The sequence below is a fragment of the Paralichthys olivaceus genome, chromosome 1, assembly GCF_024713975.1.
Source record: "Paralichthys olivaceus isolate ysfri-2021 chromosome 1, ASM2471397v2, whole genome shotgun sequence".
NCBI classification, from domain to species: domain Eukaryota; kingdom Metazoa; phylum Chordata; class Actinopteri; order Pleuronectiformes; family Paralichthyidae; genus Paralichthys; species Paralichthys olivaceus.
In genome coordinates, this window is record NC_091093.1 from 13,748,726 (window position 1) to 13,767,553 (window position 18,828).

General features: G+C 43.5%; 1 protein-coding gene across 1 annotated transcript in view; it reads left to right on the plus strand.

Moving 5' to 3' along the window:
- Positions 1-18,828, plus strand: part of kif26ba (kinesin family member 26Ba) — a 79,469-nt gene that overhangs the window by 53,337 nt on the left and 7,304 nt on the right. Inside the window, exons 8-25 of the mRNA XM_069522245.1 lie at positions 3,109-3,254; positions 3,542-3,658; positions 4,572-4,758; positions 6,328-6,517; positions 9,230-9,401; positions 9,894-10,232; positions 10,327-10,491; positions 11,186-11,324; positions 11,480-11,738; positions 11,870-11,971; positions 12,143-12,270; positions 12,695-12,874; positions 13,032-13,345; positions 13,434-14,112; positions 14,197-15,110; positions 15,364-15,596; positions 15,747-15,887; positions 16,012-16,226. Coding sequence (XP_069378346.1) covers positions 3,109-3,254; positions 3,542-3,658; positions 4,572-4,758; positions 6,328-6,517; positions 9,230-9,401; positions 9,894-10,232; positions 10,327-10,491; positions 11,186-11,324; positions 11,480-11,738; positions 11,870-11,971; positions 12,143-12,270; positions 12,695-12,874; positions 13,032-13,345; positions 13,434-14,112; positions 14,197-15,110; positions 15,364-15,596; positions 15,747-15,887; positions 16,012-16,226 — 4,620 coding nt within the window. The remainder of the gene's footprint in view (positions 1-3,108; positions 3,255-3,541; positions 3,659-4,571; positions 4,759-6,327; positions 6,518-9,229; positions 9,402-9,893; positions 10,233-10,326; positions 10,492-11,185; positions 11,325-11,479; positions 11,739-11,869; positions 11,972-12,142; positions 12,271-12,694; positions 12,875-13,031; positions 13,346-13,433; positions 14,113-14,196; positions 15,111-15,363; positions 15,597-15,746; positions 15,888-16,011; positions 16,227-18,828) is intronic.

Genomic DNA, 18,828 nt, shown 5'->3' on the forward strand with positions numbered 1-18,828 from the left:
CCCATACACATGCAGTGACACAAAAACCCACCACACACACATTAGCACCGACATGTTCTTCAACCTCTGTTGTGTTTATCCCTGTACATTCAAACAGCATTATCCTGCTCAGCGTGTGATCTCCATATATCCAGTTGGGAGTTTCCAAGTCCCCTTGAACTGCTGGCAGAGATTTAAAATGCTGCAGTTCAACAGGGAGCTCTGTTTTTCCTGGATCAAACAGTCATGACGGTTTATGTGTAAACCAACATGCAAGCTGCCGTTTCAGTGAGTTTGTTCTTGGCCAAATCTGCAAAGTAATCAAATTTATAAATGTGTAGTAGCTTTGGTCAATCTCATGAGCCTGTGCTCAGTTAGAGGTGATTATTGTATTTTTGGTGTCATTTCCATTGGTTATGATAACATTTAAGTCATGAGAGTAAATTGTCAGCTTTGCACCACACTTTTCAAGCACTCAACTCAGCTCTTTACATTACAAGCCACATTCATCCATTCACACACACATTCATACAGCACCTCTATACACTGCACCTTTTTCTATCACACATTACTCACACACTGCAGCTGCTCAGCTCACTTCAGTTCAGTGTCTTGCCCAAGGACATTTTGGCATTCAGAATAGAGGAGCTGGGGATTGAACCACTGACCTTCTGGTTAGTAGACGACCCGCCCCACTTTCTGAGCCACAAGTGCAGCTTAATTTGCATTCAGTCCAATTGTAGACATGTAGCAGTTTAGACACACACATTAAAGTATAGATAATAATTTAGATTTGCAATGTCTGGCTGGGGACCTTTCATTTCATTCTCCACCTGTCTTTCCCATTGTTTTCTATCATCTCTCTGCTGTACACTCCATGCTCGGTACTCTCTGCAAAAAGAAGACATTCAAAAAGCTATAAAAGTAAGCATGTCCATAATGTCGGTAATAATCTCAATCATTGCACTGGAACACCCTGAGTGCACCAAACTACAACAGCCATGATAAGCACAAGAAGATATAAATAACCATCCATTATCTATATCGCTTATCCTTCGAGAGTCGAGGGGCAACCGGAGCCAATCCCAGCTGGAGGTCACAGCATATCGCAGGAACAACATACAGACAGAAACTATTCACTCCCCCTCCTACAAATTCTAATAAATGTAGATTTGGATTTGTTTCCCCTCTCTCCGATACATCTGCAAACATTTATAGTGAAGATGTTCATATCACCATATTCACATGTTTTCACTGAGCTGTCAAATATTGACACATTGAAAGGCCGACTGTGTCATGACTCATGCTGATGATTCATGCTGCATAATATGACTGGAAACATCATGCCTCACACACACCCCCAAAACAGACTGAGTCCGATTGCGTTGGATGCTACTGTTGAGTTTTACAGCTCTGATGGTGCGAAAGCTTTTACATAATGGAGAAATCCATCATAGACAGTTTGTTCTTTCAATCAATTTTACTGTCATATTAATGCTGTGTAGTGGTCCTGACCTTCCTGGTTTCAGTTTAATGGCTGAGATCATTCTGTGTGATATAGCTGCACCTAAAGCCATGGGTCTTAATAAGGCTGCATTATTACAGCATTAACTTTTTTTCTAATTAAAATTGGGAGAGTAACACATGAGCAATTATCTCTGGTTCTGTGGCCCTTGGCTGTAGACACAAATGTGGAACGAGACAGTACTCACACACACACACACACACACACACTCAGACACACACTTGCACACATTCATAAAGGGTAACAAGTTTTTCATTGAGTGGGAAAATTTAATAAAAGCCCAAATGATCCTGAAATAAATGGATGAACTTGAGAGACGTAACTGAATCCTCTGGCTTTAAATTGTGTCTGATGGTTTTTGATATCTGTTATTGGATTACAGGCCTTTAACGGTTCATCTTTTAGGAATGATGTGTGTGTGTGTGTGTGTGTGTGTGTGTGTCTGTGTGCGTGTGTGCGTGTGCGTGTGTAGCCTCGTTTGTGCTCATGTCTTTGAACTCATGATACAGTGCTGCTCACACATTCTCAGTCCGGTCACTTTCTCTCTGACAGTATCGGCAGTTCTGTTTGATGAGACCAATTACTGGGAATATACATCAACTACAGAGACACGGACACACACACACGGCTTTATTGCCTGCAGCGGAGCATCACTGAGTTGCAATGTGGTGCTAGTGGAGTCTTGACAGCCTGTGGAAGCCAGAAGAGAAGGAAACACTGCAGAGCTCGACATATACTCCCAGACACATATAATTGAAGACCCTCTCACATAGAGATGAGCCAGAGAGGGAGAAAAAAACAGAGGGAGGAGGGTTGTTAAAGTGCTCTGCAGTTGTGGTAGTGATACTTCATAGAGCCATTAGAACTGGGGGAGTCCATCTGACTTGTAAAACAAAAAGAAACCCACTGAAAAGCAGGTAAATCAAAGTAAATGACACAGTGTTGCTTTAAACAAGTTCTTTTAATATAACCATTCACCACATTAAGCATTTTTACAACATTTCACGTCTCTGTGTAGAACAATGTGGATGTTTCAACAGGAATATAAACACTAGTGGTATAAACCCATTCTGTCCAAAACACAGCCCTCTTGCTTGGTTGTGTTTAATAATTCACAAACCGTTTTTAGATTTTTTTTTGCGGCAGATCATGAAATGTACCTGTGTTTTATCGGCCTTTACGTCTCGGTGCTCCAGGGAACTCTGAGGGAGAACAATGTAGAATTATAGTGCAGCTGACAACCTTCCCTCCGTCCCCATCTCAGAACAAATCATGCACATTTCTCCAGCCTGCATCACAGCAGAAGGCTTTTGATGTCCTCTGTTTCTGCATAAGTGTTTGAGTCGGTTGTGATTGTTACGTGTGACATATGGCTTTGTGTCGATGTGTGTTTGATCTCCAACTGCTGGCAATCAGAGCAGGTGTGTGTGTGTGTGTGTGGATCATCATCTTGTGACCCACAGGGACATATCTGGATGCTCCATGTGCATATGCATGTTCAAACACATCACACACTGATCTATTCATACAAAGTGCTTTGACTTCCTGCAAGTCTTTTTTTTCAATATGCTCTTTTTTGATGAACCTTGTTTTGTGTCTTTCAGGTAAATCCTACACAATGATTGGTCGCGATGACTCTCTTCAGACTCTGGGTATAATCCCCTGTGCCATCTCCTGGCTCTTTAAACTCATCAATGAGAGAAAGGAGAAAACAGGAGCACGCTTCTCTGTTCGTGTCTCTGCAGTCGAGGTCAGTGCCTCCAATAAGACTTCAATTTAAAACGTTCCTGGCAGAGTTTAACTGGTGCCATTACTGATCCAGACAATGAAGGGGGGAGAATACTATCTGTCCCCTTTGGAGACTATAGTGCTAATAGAGGAATGTCAAAGTGTAATATTTTAATTGTTGACTTGCCATCACATGTAATTATTGCACTTTAATAAGCATTGCCTGTATGGTCTGACCACATTTAGTCATAAATCAACTGTGCGTATATGTGCATGTGTGCGTGTGTGTGCGTTTGTGTGTGTGTGTAGGTTTGGGGAAAAGAGGAGAACCTTAAGGACTTGCTGTCTGAAGTGGCCACAGGCAGTTTACAGGATGGACAGTCACCTGGAGTGTACCTGTGTGAGGACCCCATCTGTGGCATGCAGGTACACACACACACACACACACACACACATTTAAACATATTGCAGCTGACATTTACCTTGGTTTATGTAATGTGGCTGAAATAGATTCAATCCTCTATATATATGCACAGCCTCAGGCTTTGTCTTTTTTTAGCCTCAGGCAGTTCTCTGTTGTCTTAGCTACTATGCATGCAGGCACGCACACACACACACACACACACACACACACACACACACACACACTGGAGCAGCAGATAAAGTTTAAGAGGTTCATAAGCTATTGGGGATGTTTTATCCAAAACTGCATGAAGAATTTATTAAAATATCAGGTCGAAAGCCAGCTAATTCTGTCCGACTTGCTGAGTCAGGATCAAAGAAAAGAATTAACGGACGAGTAACCTGAACTCTTACAGAGAGTGTGAACATATTTTAATTTGGTATTTACTGATGGTTTAATGATCCACATTTATGAGCATTTTTTTAGACAACAAAAGGCTCCTTACACGACCTTCTAATCACAATCACCATCATCAACGTTTTGTTTCATCATAATGTGTGTCTGTGTGGGGGGGGGGGTTATTGTATATGCTTATAGGATTACAGGGTCTGATACAAGCACATCAGTGTAATCCTTAACTAATCTGACATAATCTCATCAGTAATGATAGCCTGCAGTACCACACACACACACAAACACACACACACACGCGCACACACACACACACACACACACACACACACACAACGTCTCTCTCTCTCTCTCTCTCTCTCTCTCTCTCTCTCAGTTGCACTCCCTTTCTCTCTATCCCTCCATCTCTTTCTCCCATACCTATACACAAATAAAAATGCCTTATTGGATTATACCAATAAGTACAATATGATCAGCATCTGGACATATCTACCTCAGTTAAGTTGTCTGTCTTTTTCTTCCCAGCTCCAGAACCAGTCTGAATTGCGTGCTCCGACCCCAGAGAAGGCCGCCTGGTTTCTGGATGCCGCCATAGCAGCTCGTCACAGCAGGCAACACTCCAACACCACAGAGGAAGAGCACAGGAACTCACACATGCTGTTTACCTTACACATATACCAGTATCGTATGGAGAAGACAGGAAAAGGAGGGAGTAAGTACTGTTTGTTTAAACACTGTCATTACTCTCATTACTGTTATTACTGATAACAACAACAATAAACTGTCCTAGCTACTGCACCTCTACTGCGGCAGACACTACACTCAACACTGTTGTTATCATATCACACTTTACCTACTGTAATAATCACTAACATGCTGCTGCTATTAATACATTAATACCTCAAAGCAGCAAAGAGTGGATGTAAACAATAATGAGTGGCAGATCAATCCATTCACCTGTAGTCATTATGGATAAACAAGGAACACAAGCGTCAGAATTCATGACAGAGTTGTAGACAGACCCCTCACACACTGTATGATCCTCATATAGATTCTGTGGTTGGATTAATTCACAGTCACATCACACATTCACTCATGTCTGTCCGAATAACCAAGTGATAATGTAGGGGTGGTTTCTTTGTGTGTTTGACACAGACAGACTGTGACAGATGTCTGATGAAAATATCATTGATAATAATTAGTGTTAGTGCATATGTATGTGTGTGTGTGTGTGTGTGTGTGTGTGTGTGTGTGTGTGTGTGTGTGTGTGTGAGACTGTAGCTGTGTGAGAGAGTTTGAATAAGTATGGGAAATAGAGAGGCAGGGATATCCCATACAGGCAATGTGGATGTATATAAAAGACATAAACAAACCAATGTGGGAACAGACACTGTTTCCGCTCACACCTGTAATTACAGTTCGCCTTAACCTTGACAGAACTGTGATTCCCAGTATGTTGCTACAGACACAACTCAAACTCATATTTTGGATTAATTCAGCTCTTTATACAAATGAGTATATTGAGGGGCTTTTTTTTAAAAGAATGATGAACTTACTACAGCAGAGAATGTGTGTAAATTTATGACAGATTGTTGACTTGAAAAAGTATTTCATACACAGTGTACTGTAACGTTCATGCATGTGATTATTACCAAGGAGATTATATTTTTCTCTGCATTTCTGTTTTATTGTTGGTGATCCAGAATCACGCAAAATCTTCTTGTTGGAGGGAAGTGGTATGGGTCAGCAAAGAACCCATTGAATTTTGGAGCACAGGAATTATTTTCCACTTTCTGTAACAGAGTGTTTTGGAACATCTTGATTTGTTTGAGATTAATGAATGGGTCTTGATTTTTAAAAGTCAGGCATGTGTAGGGCTCTGGTATTTACTTTTCAAATTAAAATCTGGATCCAGCAAATTTAAACGTGGTTTCATATGGTGACTGTTGGGCCTTGGTGGACATATGCACTCACTAATTTCCCTACTGGTTTATACATCAAATCCATATATAAGTATTGATAGTTGAAATAACTATTAAGAGGAAATGTTTACATCTGCTGCAGCAGCTGTGTTGCCAGTTTAATTTGATCATTCAGACTAAAGGTTGTTTCTTACATCAAGATTCAGCTGATCTCTGTATTGAGCACCTTCTAAATTTTAAACCAGATTTGTGAAAGATTAACACATAATTAACAAATTAATTTTAATGTTTGCTTGACTTGTTGTCCTCTCTCTTTCCTCATCCATTCTCCTCCGCCCATTTTTTTTTTACTTTGCCAGTGTCTGGAGGTCGCAGTCGCCTCCATCTGCTGGACCTTGGCAGCTGTGACGTCAAAGTACTTGGAGGAGGTGGAGGTGGGAAGAGCAGGGAGAACTCCTCACCCAGCTCAGCCCCACTGTGCCTTTCTTTATCCGCCCTCGGCAATGTCATCCTGGCCCTGGTCAACGGCAGCAAACACATCCCATACAAGTAAGGTGGTATGTGCAGGTGTGTGTGTGAGGAGAGGAGAGGAGAGGAGGAAAGCAGGAGAAGAGGAAAGGAAAAGGGATGACAGATCTCCTAAGCTGCTTCAGGTTTTGGGGACTTAATGTTATAAACAACAACAGCTGCTGTTCCATATTCATCACATTTATTTTGCTGGTTAAGTGAATGGCAACGAGAGGAAAGGAGAGAAGAGAGAGGAGAGATGTAGATATACAGACAGAGTCAGAGACAAAGTAAACAGCAAAGCGGGTAGAAAATTTAAATACCCACAGCAGAAAGATACCATAATTGATGTGGTAACATTTATTATGCTCAAGCAGTGTGTCCCCATTCTCCTTTCTCCTCATTTAATCCCTCTTTTCTTTCCTCCTTCCTCCTTGCTCTGCCTCTCTCCTTAAGGCTGTCTAGCGCTCTGCTCCTTGCTGGGTTAATTTAATCACCAGCTTTTGCATTTACATTGCAAAACAAGCTGCAACCAACACTGAAGCTTTAGGCAAAGCTGTGCTGAGTCTGCTTTGGCATTAGAGACTGGTGTCAGAAGGTGAGGGGATACGGACATGTTTTATAGACGGATGTCTTATGGTGGATGATTCAGTAGATGCCTCATGGTAGATGCCTCACGCCAAAAAGGTTCCCAGTTTGAATCAAAGCTTGCCTGGAGTCTCTCTGTGTGTCTAACCTAATGTCAGCTGGGATTGGCCACCTCCATGACCCTCAGAGGTTAAGTGGTACAGGTAATGAATGAATGGAAGGATACGTTATTATTACAATCAGTAATAATGGGTCGTTCTATATCCAACTTTGCAATTCATTTTGATCTCAAACTACACAAATCTGTCCACCAACACACATTATGATGCATGAAGACAATTATACCAATATTTGTGCTTTTTCATCTTGTAGATGTACTTAAATAAATGCACAAATTTAGTCAGTAGAATTCATCCTTGAGGTATGATGGATATTTTTGCATAATTTAATGGCAATCCATCCCATAATATTACAGAAAAACAGCTACGTAAACCAAAATCTGAGGCTAGAATTAACTCTCTGTCTATAAGCACATATTTCTATGGTGATCCAGTTGGTAGATTTAAGATATTTCAGTGGACAGACTTTGCCATCCCTAGAAAGCAAAGCAACATTATTGCAGATATTTAGGCTTCCTGTGACCTAACATCATTGGGAGCAATGAAAAAACTAAAAATGTCTTCAAAGAACTCTTCTCCATTCATTTCATCACAGTTACATGCTGAGCTTGTCTTCCAGCGCTTCAGTACTTTGGGATTAGGGTCTCATCCTGTTCTCATAATCCTAGCCTGACTGTTGCTGGGTAACGGATGACTTTATGCCAGCTGATCCCTAAAAGTTTGGACATGAAGTGTGTTTGTACATTGCCGCACAGGCCGACAGTTGTCTGTCACCACAAACTCAGCATTATGGCTCCTGCAAGAATCCAAGTATCTCAGTGTGATCCCAAATTGCCAACAATCTTGCAAGACAAATGTTTCAGAGACAATAAAGGCTCTTAGCACATTCAACCGTTCTCATCAGGGACTCACTACAGCTCCTTTTCCAAAATCAGACCATTTCTCTCTTTCTCCCTTCAGTCATTAAACTCCCAACAGTTTTTGACTGACGTCTCTTTAGGGACACATTCACAGTTTCTATCCTCCAAAATCACAGTCCCAAATTTCTAGATTGTCGTAATTTATTTGTTCAGCCATCCATAGTACAAGTCTAGTTTGAAAAGAGAGCATCTTGTTACATTCAGCAGTCCTCCCTGATAGAACTCTGGTAATAACTCTACCACAGGCAGAAGTGTGAGATCTTATCCAACAGCAGGGTATCAGCACTTGAATTAACATGCAAATGACTCCTGCATGAGTCATGAATTTACCTACATTAATCTTAGGGCGAGATACAGAGAGATAGAGATGGATCGAGAGAGAGAGAGCGAGAGAGAGAAGAGGGTTTGTTGAAGCCTGAGGCGGCACACTGAGGAAAGACGACGAGGGAGGAGAGGAGGGAAGCATCGATGAGAAAGAGGAGGTCAAGAAAGGAGTATGTTTGTGTATGTGTGTGTGTGCGTGTGTGTGTGTGTGAGGAGACATGCCTGCAGGCTGTGTTTCTTGAAAAGGGGGACAGCAGCATGAGGTATTGAGCCACAGAGGAGCTGTACTCACTGTCAGCCTGCAGGCCTCAGGCATGCACACACACACACACACACACACACACACACACAAACACACACAAACACACGCACACAAGGTTATGAATGATTGCAGTAGCCCACCCAGGAAAGTCTTTTCTTAAACATACAGCCTAGTTTTTCTCCCTCATCTGCTGTAAAATCACTTTGGGAGCTAGATTATCTCCCAATATTAGACTGTAATATTCAGAGTGCCTCTTCTAAGACTTCCTGAGCTTTAGACTGAAATAGCAGCCTTTCATATCATCTTGCAGCATTAATCAATAAACAATCAATAGTCAACATCAACTTAGCCTTGTGGATCTTTTAGCTTCATTTAAATAAATATGTCAGCTTGTGACATAGACTTCAACCACAATAAACAAGCTTTTAATAATCAGTCACCTGTGGGTGTCGGAAAAACTGTTTTGTCACATGCCCTAAAATCTGTGTGTGTTTTCCAACCTGTCTTCAGTGCTCATGTCTCAATGTATGTGCGTTTCCAGGGACAGCAAGCTGACCATGTTGCTAAGAGAGTCGCTAGGCAACATGAACTGCCGGACCACCATGATTGCTCACATCTCTGCCTCACCCAGAGATTTCTCAGAAACCCTCTCCACCATCCAGATTGCTTCCCGGGTCCTTCGCATGAAAAAGAAGAAGACTAAAGTCACCGTGGTGAGTTTTGATCGAACCTTGATGCTTCGTTGAAATTGGGAGATCATTTATTTTAATCACATAAAACTAAAACCTACAGTCCCAGGTAAAATAACTTGAACAAATGGACACTTGACTCACTTTTAATCAGTGTCCATACCATGCTTATAATGAAACATGCACATCCTGCACATAATCTTATCATTGCATTGCATAATATTTTATTGATGAGGGTTCGTTTGAAAATCTAGGTTTAACGTGACCAACAAGTTAAAAATACTTTGTTTGTGCTGACTGTATTTCAACACCACACATTTTATCACCTCCTCTCCCTTTTCCATCAAAACCACGTGTGCCCAGAGTGTGCATGCTCACTTATCTCAAAACTGTTCAGCAGGCGTAAAAGGGGTTGAGTCACTCTCTCCAGAGTGAACTGTCAATTAAAGGCTCTGCAAATCAAAAAAATAGTGAATATTCGCTCTCTGACTTCCCCTGTCTTCCCTCTCTCCGCAGCAGTACACCTCCAGCTCCTCTGGAGGAGAGAGCTCCTGTGAGGAGGGCCGCATGCGGCGTCCCACCCATCTGCGTCCTTTTCATCAGCGTGGTGACACGGACTCTGACCTTCCACTGCTGCGACTATCCAGCGATCCCGACGAGTATTCAAGCAGCGAACAGTCCTGTGACACAGTCATCTATGTGGGCCCAAATGGAGCGGCGGTGTCGGACAGGGAGCTGACGGACAACGAGGGACCGCCAGAGTTTGTCCCAATTATTCCTGCTCTGCTACGAGGAAAAGCGCCAGAGCAGCATCAAACACAAAGTCAAAGTCAGACAGCTGGAGTCCAGAACAAGGTAAATTACCGCAACAACTACAGTGTTCAGACAATTCAGAAGTTTGCTCTGAAGAAAGATAAGACTTACTTCTGAGTGACTTCTGCTCCGACAGGTGCAGTGTCAGCAGGAGGACCAGCCCAGTGGCCCATCTCAGGCCTCTCCGTCACTGCTTGGGCAGCCGTTGGCCCCTGTCCCAGAGGAAGGAGGGGAGTGCCTGAAGTGCAACACCTTTGCCGAGCTGCAGGAGCGACTGGACTGCATTGATGGGAGCGAGGAGGTACTTTTCTGTCCTATTATGCAAGGAAAAACAACAGCTAGATATTCCAGAGATGACAACATAGACTGGTATGCAAATCAGAGTAAATCACAGTAATAACAACAATAACATTGTATATTGAAAGTTTGACAGATTGATTGTTATAATGAACATTATTCAAATGGACAAATGATTGCTGTTTACAGCTTGTGTTCACTGTGGCAATTTTCTTTCAATTTAAAGAGGCATATTTCATTTGTCTACAAATTGAAAAAGCCTTATTTCTAACTGTTTGTACATGTCACATATTGTAAATGACTCAAGTGATTTGTTCTCATCCATCACCAGTGATGTTCTCTTGGATAACATTGTGCTTTTATTTTGAAGTTAAAGTGACATATGTGGAAAGTATTTTATTTGTCTTAAATCTACTGTGGCCCTGAGAGCTCAACACACACACACAACACAAACATCTTCATCAGTTTGACAACACAAGTGCAGCCAATATAAAACATGTGGTAAATACTCACAACAGAACCAAATACTCACAACACAATGTTTTCGCCATTTGCATGTGTTTTGTCTATTTGCACGTGTTTTGTGATATTGTAGTGAGTTGAGCACTCAAGCCCACCGTACAAATCAAACAGTAGTAAATCTCATGTGAAAAACAAGGTCGGCTGTTTTTCATCCATGACTCTAACCCTTCGTTCAGGTGGCAAAGTTCCCCTTTGAAGAGGTTCCAGCGAACAAACAAGGTGCCAAACAAGAGCCATGTGTATCTTCATCTGTTCCAACCCCAGCTCCTGCTGCTCCTGGCTCTGCTGCCCTGTTGGATACAGAAGCCAAAACAGGTAAACACTTTTAATTTCATACATATGATGTATATCAATATTGTATCCCTGTGTAATGTACTTATAAACCCTAATAACTTGGACAACAAACTGGCTATGAAGGCTTCCAAATGTACACTTGTTATTCAACCACTGTTAATGTTCATCATCTCCAGGCTCTGCGTGTGCCGTAGAAGGCAGCGTGCAGTTCTCCTTCACCTCAGCAGCACCGGTCTCCAGGAGGAGAACCAATGACCAGCAGCTGCAGGAGATCAAGGAGGTGGTGGAGGAGGCAGAACTGGCCCAGACTATGATCCACAGCCTGGCTCAGACTTCTGGTTCCTCCATAGTCACTAGTACCTGGAGTGTCACTGGAAGCAGCAGCATCACCTCCAACCCCCTGCACAGGGTCAAGGGCTCACAACTTCACGACAGGTGAGGTCAGACCCGGTGTGGACCCTCAAGAAAAAAGAATTTAGACCTTTTCTAGCTGATGCTGTTAGCCTCTGGAATGTACTTGATCTCAGCTGACATGATGTCTTTCTTGGTGTCTGTCTCTTTTACAGCCATGAGAGTCTGAATGTGGGCGTTAACGCTGAGGGAAAGGCACGTGCACTAGGATCACCACGCCTCGGCATCGCCAGCCTGACCAAAACCTCAGACTATAGGTGGCCAACACATGAACTGCATTTGGAAAACCTTGAAATAATAACACAAAAAATTCTTCCTAATGTTTCTTTTATAGCTAAATCAAACCATAAGCAGCATCACACGAGTTACATGTAGACTAATAAACAAAGACTGGCTCCATGATGTTTGATTCTTGTATTTCTCCTCAGGCCTCCGTCCTCTCCATCACAGCGGTGCAAAGTGTACACCCAGAAGGGCGTGATGCCGGCAACGCCCCCCCTGTCGTCGCACACTCTGGCTCAAGATGGCCAGGCCACAGAGGCTCTGATGTCTGACAGTATGTATTTTTACTTCAGAAATATATTTAACATGAAACACTGAAATACATATTTGATTTCTTGATTGATTTTTGTTCATATGTTTTGTTTCTATTTTCATATATCCCTCTTCAGTTGTCTCTTCTTATTCTGAACAAATGATGCCCCGTTTAAGTTTAAGTTGCACTCTCCCCACCAAAAGTAGTTCATCATATGCGTTATAATTTTATTGCTGTTTAATATCAACAACTGTACAATGATGGCAAACACTTTGGCATATTAAATAGTTTAACTCCATAACAATGGGGGGTCTGAAACTTGAATCATAATCTGATGCCAATTTCCTAATTTCCTAAATTTACCAGTGCACCATCAGGTGCACATATTCTGCACTTGGAAAAGAAAATGGATTACAACGCCAAATGTGTGTTTGTGATTCTGCAGACAGTTTGGCCGCAGACAGTGGCCGTTCCTCCACAGAGTCAATTCTGTACAGAACGTCTCCTGTGGGCATGAGCCCACAAGTTCGAGAGCCAACTCCTTCTCTGTCTGCCAGCCTGGGCTCGGCTGAGACACTGTGTGACGATGATGTACCACCTATACCCATGGACACACTCAAGGATGGTGAGCTGCAGTAAAACTGCTATTTTTAATACAAGGATAAGTGAATGATGAGTCACATTCAAGCCCTTGAAGTTATGATGAAAAAGAAGTTAGACACATGTAAACACCAAATGGCTAAGAAATTGAAAAATCTCTTTTCTCTCTCCTCCATCTGTAGCCTCAGAGGCAGCTCTGTCTGTAGGAACACTTGCACCTCTCTCACTTGGGGAGGATGTACTGGTGTACACTGTGGTTTCTGGGCAGGAGGACCCTGACATTGCAGCTCTCATGGAAACACAGGGCCTGACCTGTCTTCCATCCAGCATCATCAGCTTCAACAGCGAATGTGGCTCTCTCACTGCCCTCACCTCAGGCTCTCAGCCCCTCAACATCATCAGTGGTGCTGCTGAGAATACAGCTGTGCAGGATTATCCCTTACCTGCAGGTCTGGCAGTAACCTCAGGGGTTACAGAGGTTGTTGCAATGGCAGAGGTAAGTGTGACTGACTTTGCCTTGAATTTAAAGAAACTAATTTGGCATATGGGTCTTAAATCCTTAATTGCTTTCTTTTGGATTTCAGGTGGCAATGGCCAAGTTGCGGATAGAAGGTGAAGCCTTAGCCACAGTGATGTCTAACTGTGGTTCACCCATGTCCTCCTGGGTGAGCGATCTGAGCCTTGGCAGTGATGCCGATCAGTCTCTTCACAGCTTCAGCCAGTCTCAGAGCCAGCAAGGGGAGGCCTTAGCCGAACCTGATCCCAGCCAGAGCTCTGGAGTCGAGGGTCTCGTTGAATATGAAACCTGTGGCAGCCCAAGGAGAGGGAGTCTGGAAGGAGAGGTGGTGCTGCAAGACAACGGCAGTGATAAAGGAACCAAAGACAGGCTGAGGAAAATGCCACCCTCCATGGCTAAAACTAACATTCAGATTCTGGTAGGACCCAGTAGCCTATCACCTTTCAAGACCACAATGAGCATTCACCAATGTGTGGCTGTCAAACCCATGATGATCCAAGAACCAACCCTGCTCTCCTCACCTACCAAGATGAGCTTAATGAAAGATACAAGCAAATTCAATGCACCACTTTTAGCCTCGATTTCCAGTGAGATGAGCTTTGACGACCCCTGGTTGAAGCGAGGCATGGAGGAGGCGGGGTTCGGGGAGTATTTGTGTGAAGTGAAGCCAGAGAAAAGGGAAGCAGACCATGTAAAGTGTCAGGGTGGCGCTGGGGCCGGAGACCACCAGGGCTTCTACAAGTATGGTGAGTATAAGTATTAATGCATTTGAAGTAAAAGATTTGTGGGAATTTCTTGAATCAAATGTTTTCTCCTTGTTCCATAACCAGGTGTGGATCATTACAGCTCTAGCTCAGGTGGTGAGGTTGTATCGCCTCCAGATTCCTTTAATAAGAGAGTGGTGGATGGTTGTGAGATGGTTGCTGTTGTTGCCCAGGGAGAGTGCCTCACTATGTACAGCCCAGATATCCACCGTACTTCCAGTCTTCCCCGCGGCTGGCATCGTCTTAACCGACATGATGGCTTAGACAATGGAATTGAGTACCGCAACCTCGGCGTCACAACTTCAACTCCCTGTAGTCCCCGCGCTACACTTGATCGCCGGGGATCAACTGGGAAACAGGGCTTTTTCTCCCACAAGAAGGGTGGGATCCCACCGCTGCCACCGGTAAGGAAGTCCAGCCTTGACCAGCGCAGCAGGGCGGCCAGCCCTCTTCACCAACCCAGTCATGGAGTCTCATTAATTGGCAGTTTAGTAGATGATGTGTCTGCCACCAGACAACGAGGCTCCAGCATAGACAGCAGTAGACTTTTCAGCGCCAAGTTGGAACAGCTTGCGAACAGAACCAACTCACTGGGTCGGGCACACAGCTCCCATGGTGGCTCCCACCATTATGACTGCTTCTCCCTGGAGAGGGGCGAGAGCCTGAGAGGAGGAGGAGTTAGGGGGGACAGCACCATGCCTCGCACTGGACGCAGCCTCACCCGGGCTGGATCAGTTTCTTCTCCCACTGCAAACATGACCAATCCCGGTTTCAGTGGCAGTCCTGGTCCCAGCAGCGCTCCACAGTCACCAGCCAAAACCAGTGGCCAGTCAAAAATCTCAGCTGTGAATAAACTGCTGATGACCAGTAGTCCCAAAACCAGGAGTCTGTCTGCCTCCAGCACCAAGACTCTGAGCTTCTCTACCAAGTCTTTGAGCCAAACCACCAGCCGCAGCTCCAGCCTTCCTCCTAATGGAAAAGTAAGAATTCTTCTTAACAGTAAATTAACACGTTTACCCATTTTAACACTGTTAAACTACATTAGCCAAACTAGAGGAACCATGTGATAAGTTTTAGCACCAACTCTGGGACCTTCTTCTGTTGGCACTTTACATTGTATACAAGAAGAAACACAGAACACATTCATCAACAACTCACTGCACATAATTCAAAAATACACCATGACCTCTGTTTCTTCTGCCGTCCACCTGAGTCCTTTATCTGTTTCCTCAGCCCCAGAGCTCAGTGCAGGCTCCTCTGCAGCAGCAGGGACCCTCCCCTGTATCCTGGTCTACCCAGTCTCTAAGCCGCAGTCGAGGGGGAAGCCTGGCCGCCAAGCTCCCTCTGAGAGCTGTCAACGGTCGTATCTCAGAGCTCCTCCAAGGAAGTGCAGGCTCCCGTTCCAGGAGTCATGCACAGGGAGGAAGCACTGATGCTGGGGAGGAAAGAGGAGTTGGAGGAGCAAGGTGAATCTGTTTGACTTTACGTTTTAGGTTGTGTAAAAGGATTTTATTGATTTATATGATGTGCAAGTGACAATTTATAGCTTTCAGACATATTTTCAGTGTGTTTAAATGCAGTTTGTAGTAATACCTGAATTTTTTTTTTTTACTCAGTGGAGGAGGAGGTGTAGCAGGAGGTGGTGGTCTGGGTGAGGAGAAAGCAGCAGTGGTCCAAACGCTGCCTTCTCCCTACAGCAAGATCACAGCCCCTAGAAAACCTCAGCGATGCAGCAGCGGCCATGCCAGCGACAACAGGTCGGACCTCAAGTTGATTGAGAAATTTAACATCTTTTTTGAAACAATACTTCTGGTCCTGCCTTATAAGAGATTTTATTTTTGAACAAACCACTGAATGTGATCTAATTTGTGACTCTAACAGCAGTGTACTCAGTGGTGAGCTCCCCCCGGCCATGGGGAAGACGGCCCTGTTTTACCACAGTGGAGGCAGCAGTGGCTACGAGAGCATGCTGAGAGACAGCAGCGAGAACACAGGAAGCACTTCCTCTGCTCAGGACTCCCTCAGCGAACACAGCACAGTCACCACCTCCTCCAGACGGAGCTCCAAGAGCAGCAAGAAGAGCAGGAGCAACACAGGTCTCAATAAACATTTAAACCTGTTACATCAATATTGCTTTAATTACGTTCATACTTAATTGGATTGGTTGTCGTAGAGGGTGACATAACAGAGGTTATGTTTTCATTCCTGTTTGTTTGTTTGTTGGTTTGTGTCTTTAGTTATAAGCAAGTTTATGCAAAAACTACTGAACAGAATAGTACTGCAAACCTTGGTGGAAAGATGTTGTATGGGTCAGAAAAGACCCCATTAAATTTCAGTGTGGATCCAGATCAGGAGACGGATCCAGGATTTCTTTGGTTTTATTCACATTCACCTCCGAGAGAATAATTCATGGATCTTAATGGAAACAATAAGCGTGTTTAGGCGACTGATCTCAATGAGTTTGTGTATTTTGGTGCAGTTCCAAATGAAAGTCCAATTCTAGTTAATTTAATTGTGCTTTGATAAGACTGTTGGGCCTTGCCAGAGTTATGTGCTCTACCGAGTGCCATTTCAGTTATTGTTTGCAGTAAACTCTGTCTCGTTGGCCTTAATTTGGGAAGCTACAAATGCATATCTCAACTGAGCTGCAAATATCCTTCTGCAACAAGAACATAAAGCAACATTTGAAATCAATTCTGTGTAAAATTTACTTATGTGGAGGAAAAACCAGTGAACTGGTGAATGAATGGACCAAATTTCATTTTAATCTAATTGTATCCATTCCCTTTCCCCCACCACACTGAGGACTTGACCAAGACAAGCCATGACTATAATCAGAAGACTCCCAAGCTTTGACAAAGAAATGAAAACCACAGAGAAGCACTGATAGAAAGAGGAGAGATAGAGATGGCTATAGAGAGAAAAAGTAATGGGCACGTAAGAGAGAAATGAGAAAGAAAGCTGTGGCAGCAAAAGGAGCCAGGTAGCAAAGGTGACCCTGACCACCCATCTGTGAAATGGTGAAGGGATCTGCTGGTGTGGGCTGTAATGAATATATATTCATCAGAACACCACACAGAGAGCCTGCTAATGTGGTCTGCAATTTACACTCTGCTGGTTAACAACGACGATGGATCTGTGCGTGTAGGCATATTGGACAGGGGCAGCTCTTTCTGGTGTGTCTGTGAGTACTGATTTGAATTGGAATATACCGTTCCCTCTGTGCATGTAGGAGGTGACTTCACCTCCTGCCACGCAGCGTCAAGTCGGGATTTACACTCATTTTCCTTTTCCCACAACTGAACCTGTAGCTCAGACAGAGAGCTTGCGCTGTCAATCTGTCACAAAAAGAAAGAAATGAGAATGAAAGGACTGCCTATGCTTTTAATTCATGGCGGTGGAGACCAGTGATGGAGACTGTGTCCAAGATAAGGACAGAACAGAGAGAGCTGCTGAATCTGCCTTATGCTATCGTGCGCCACACGCAGGCAACTAAGAATCGTTACGCTCTCTTGGCATGTTTAAAAATACTTTTGTGTGTGTGGTCCAGGTATTAGTTTGTTGCGGGGACCTAAATCTGTTCACCCAATCAGATAATGGGGATTTGTCTTCCTTATGGGGACAAGTCCCCATGACAAAAATTATTAAATCTTGGGATGAAGATATGTTTAAGGGTTAGGGTTTATGTTTAGGCTAAGGTTAGATTTAGTCTCTATAAGAAATCATTGGACACTATGCACATTTAATGAAGTCAGGGAGACACAACTATGTGTGTGTGTGTGTGTGTGTGTGTGTGTGTGTGTGTGTCTGTGTGTATGATGGGTTCTCCCGAGTTAAAGAAATGATCAATAGAACAAATAAAATTCAGTTCCAAATGAATAGTATAATGAAGAGAAGACAAATGTTCCACAACAACGTGTGGAAATGTCTCTCCAATTTTTCCTTCACGTCTCGACCTGTCCTCATCATTTTTCATTGATTGCTCTCGCATTCCTGCCTCGTTCGTCCAGCTCGCACCTTGTCTTCCCTGCAGACCCTCGTTCTTTCCCCGCCCCCTTCTACGCCTTGTCCTACTATGTAATGAAATACAAATGTCTCTGCTTGACCTTCCTGTGCCACACTGAGACCAAAAGACAGCTGCAGCCTTATTAAAATAACCACTCTCTCCCTCCTCTCTGTCTCTCACACACCTCATCCTGCTGTGAATCTGATAACAGCCATTTCTGTCTACATGGCTGTCAATTTCTATGTAAAGTGAGTGTGTGCCTGCATGAATGTGTGTGGGTTCATTCAAGCGTAGTGGGCAGATTAGGGACGGACCCGGTGCTCTTATCTATAACTTTAATGAACAGAGAATAAACTTTTTTTATCTTGCTTCATGTGCCATTACCTGTTTCTTGTTCTCTTTATGTCTTTTCAATCACTCAGTACTTTTCTTTTGTTCTTTCTATTCTGCGTCTCTCCACTGATGATTCATCCCTCTTTCTTTTCTGTCTCACATACTATCTCTTTCCTCAGCTTAGTAACATTCTGCTTTTATATCCTCCATGCTCTGTCTTCCTGTTTACCTCTGCTGATACACAGCAAATTGAAAAGCATAAACAAGCAGGAGTTCTGTGTCGAGTACAAGGACACTTACATTGTACTTTATTGACGATATGGTTGTGGATGTGTATGTTAACACGTGCAAAGGTGGAA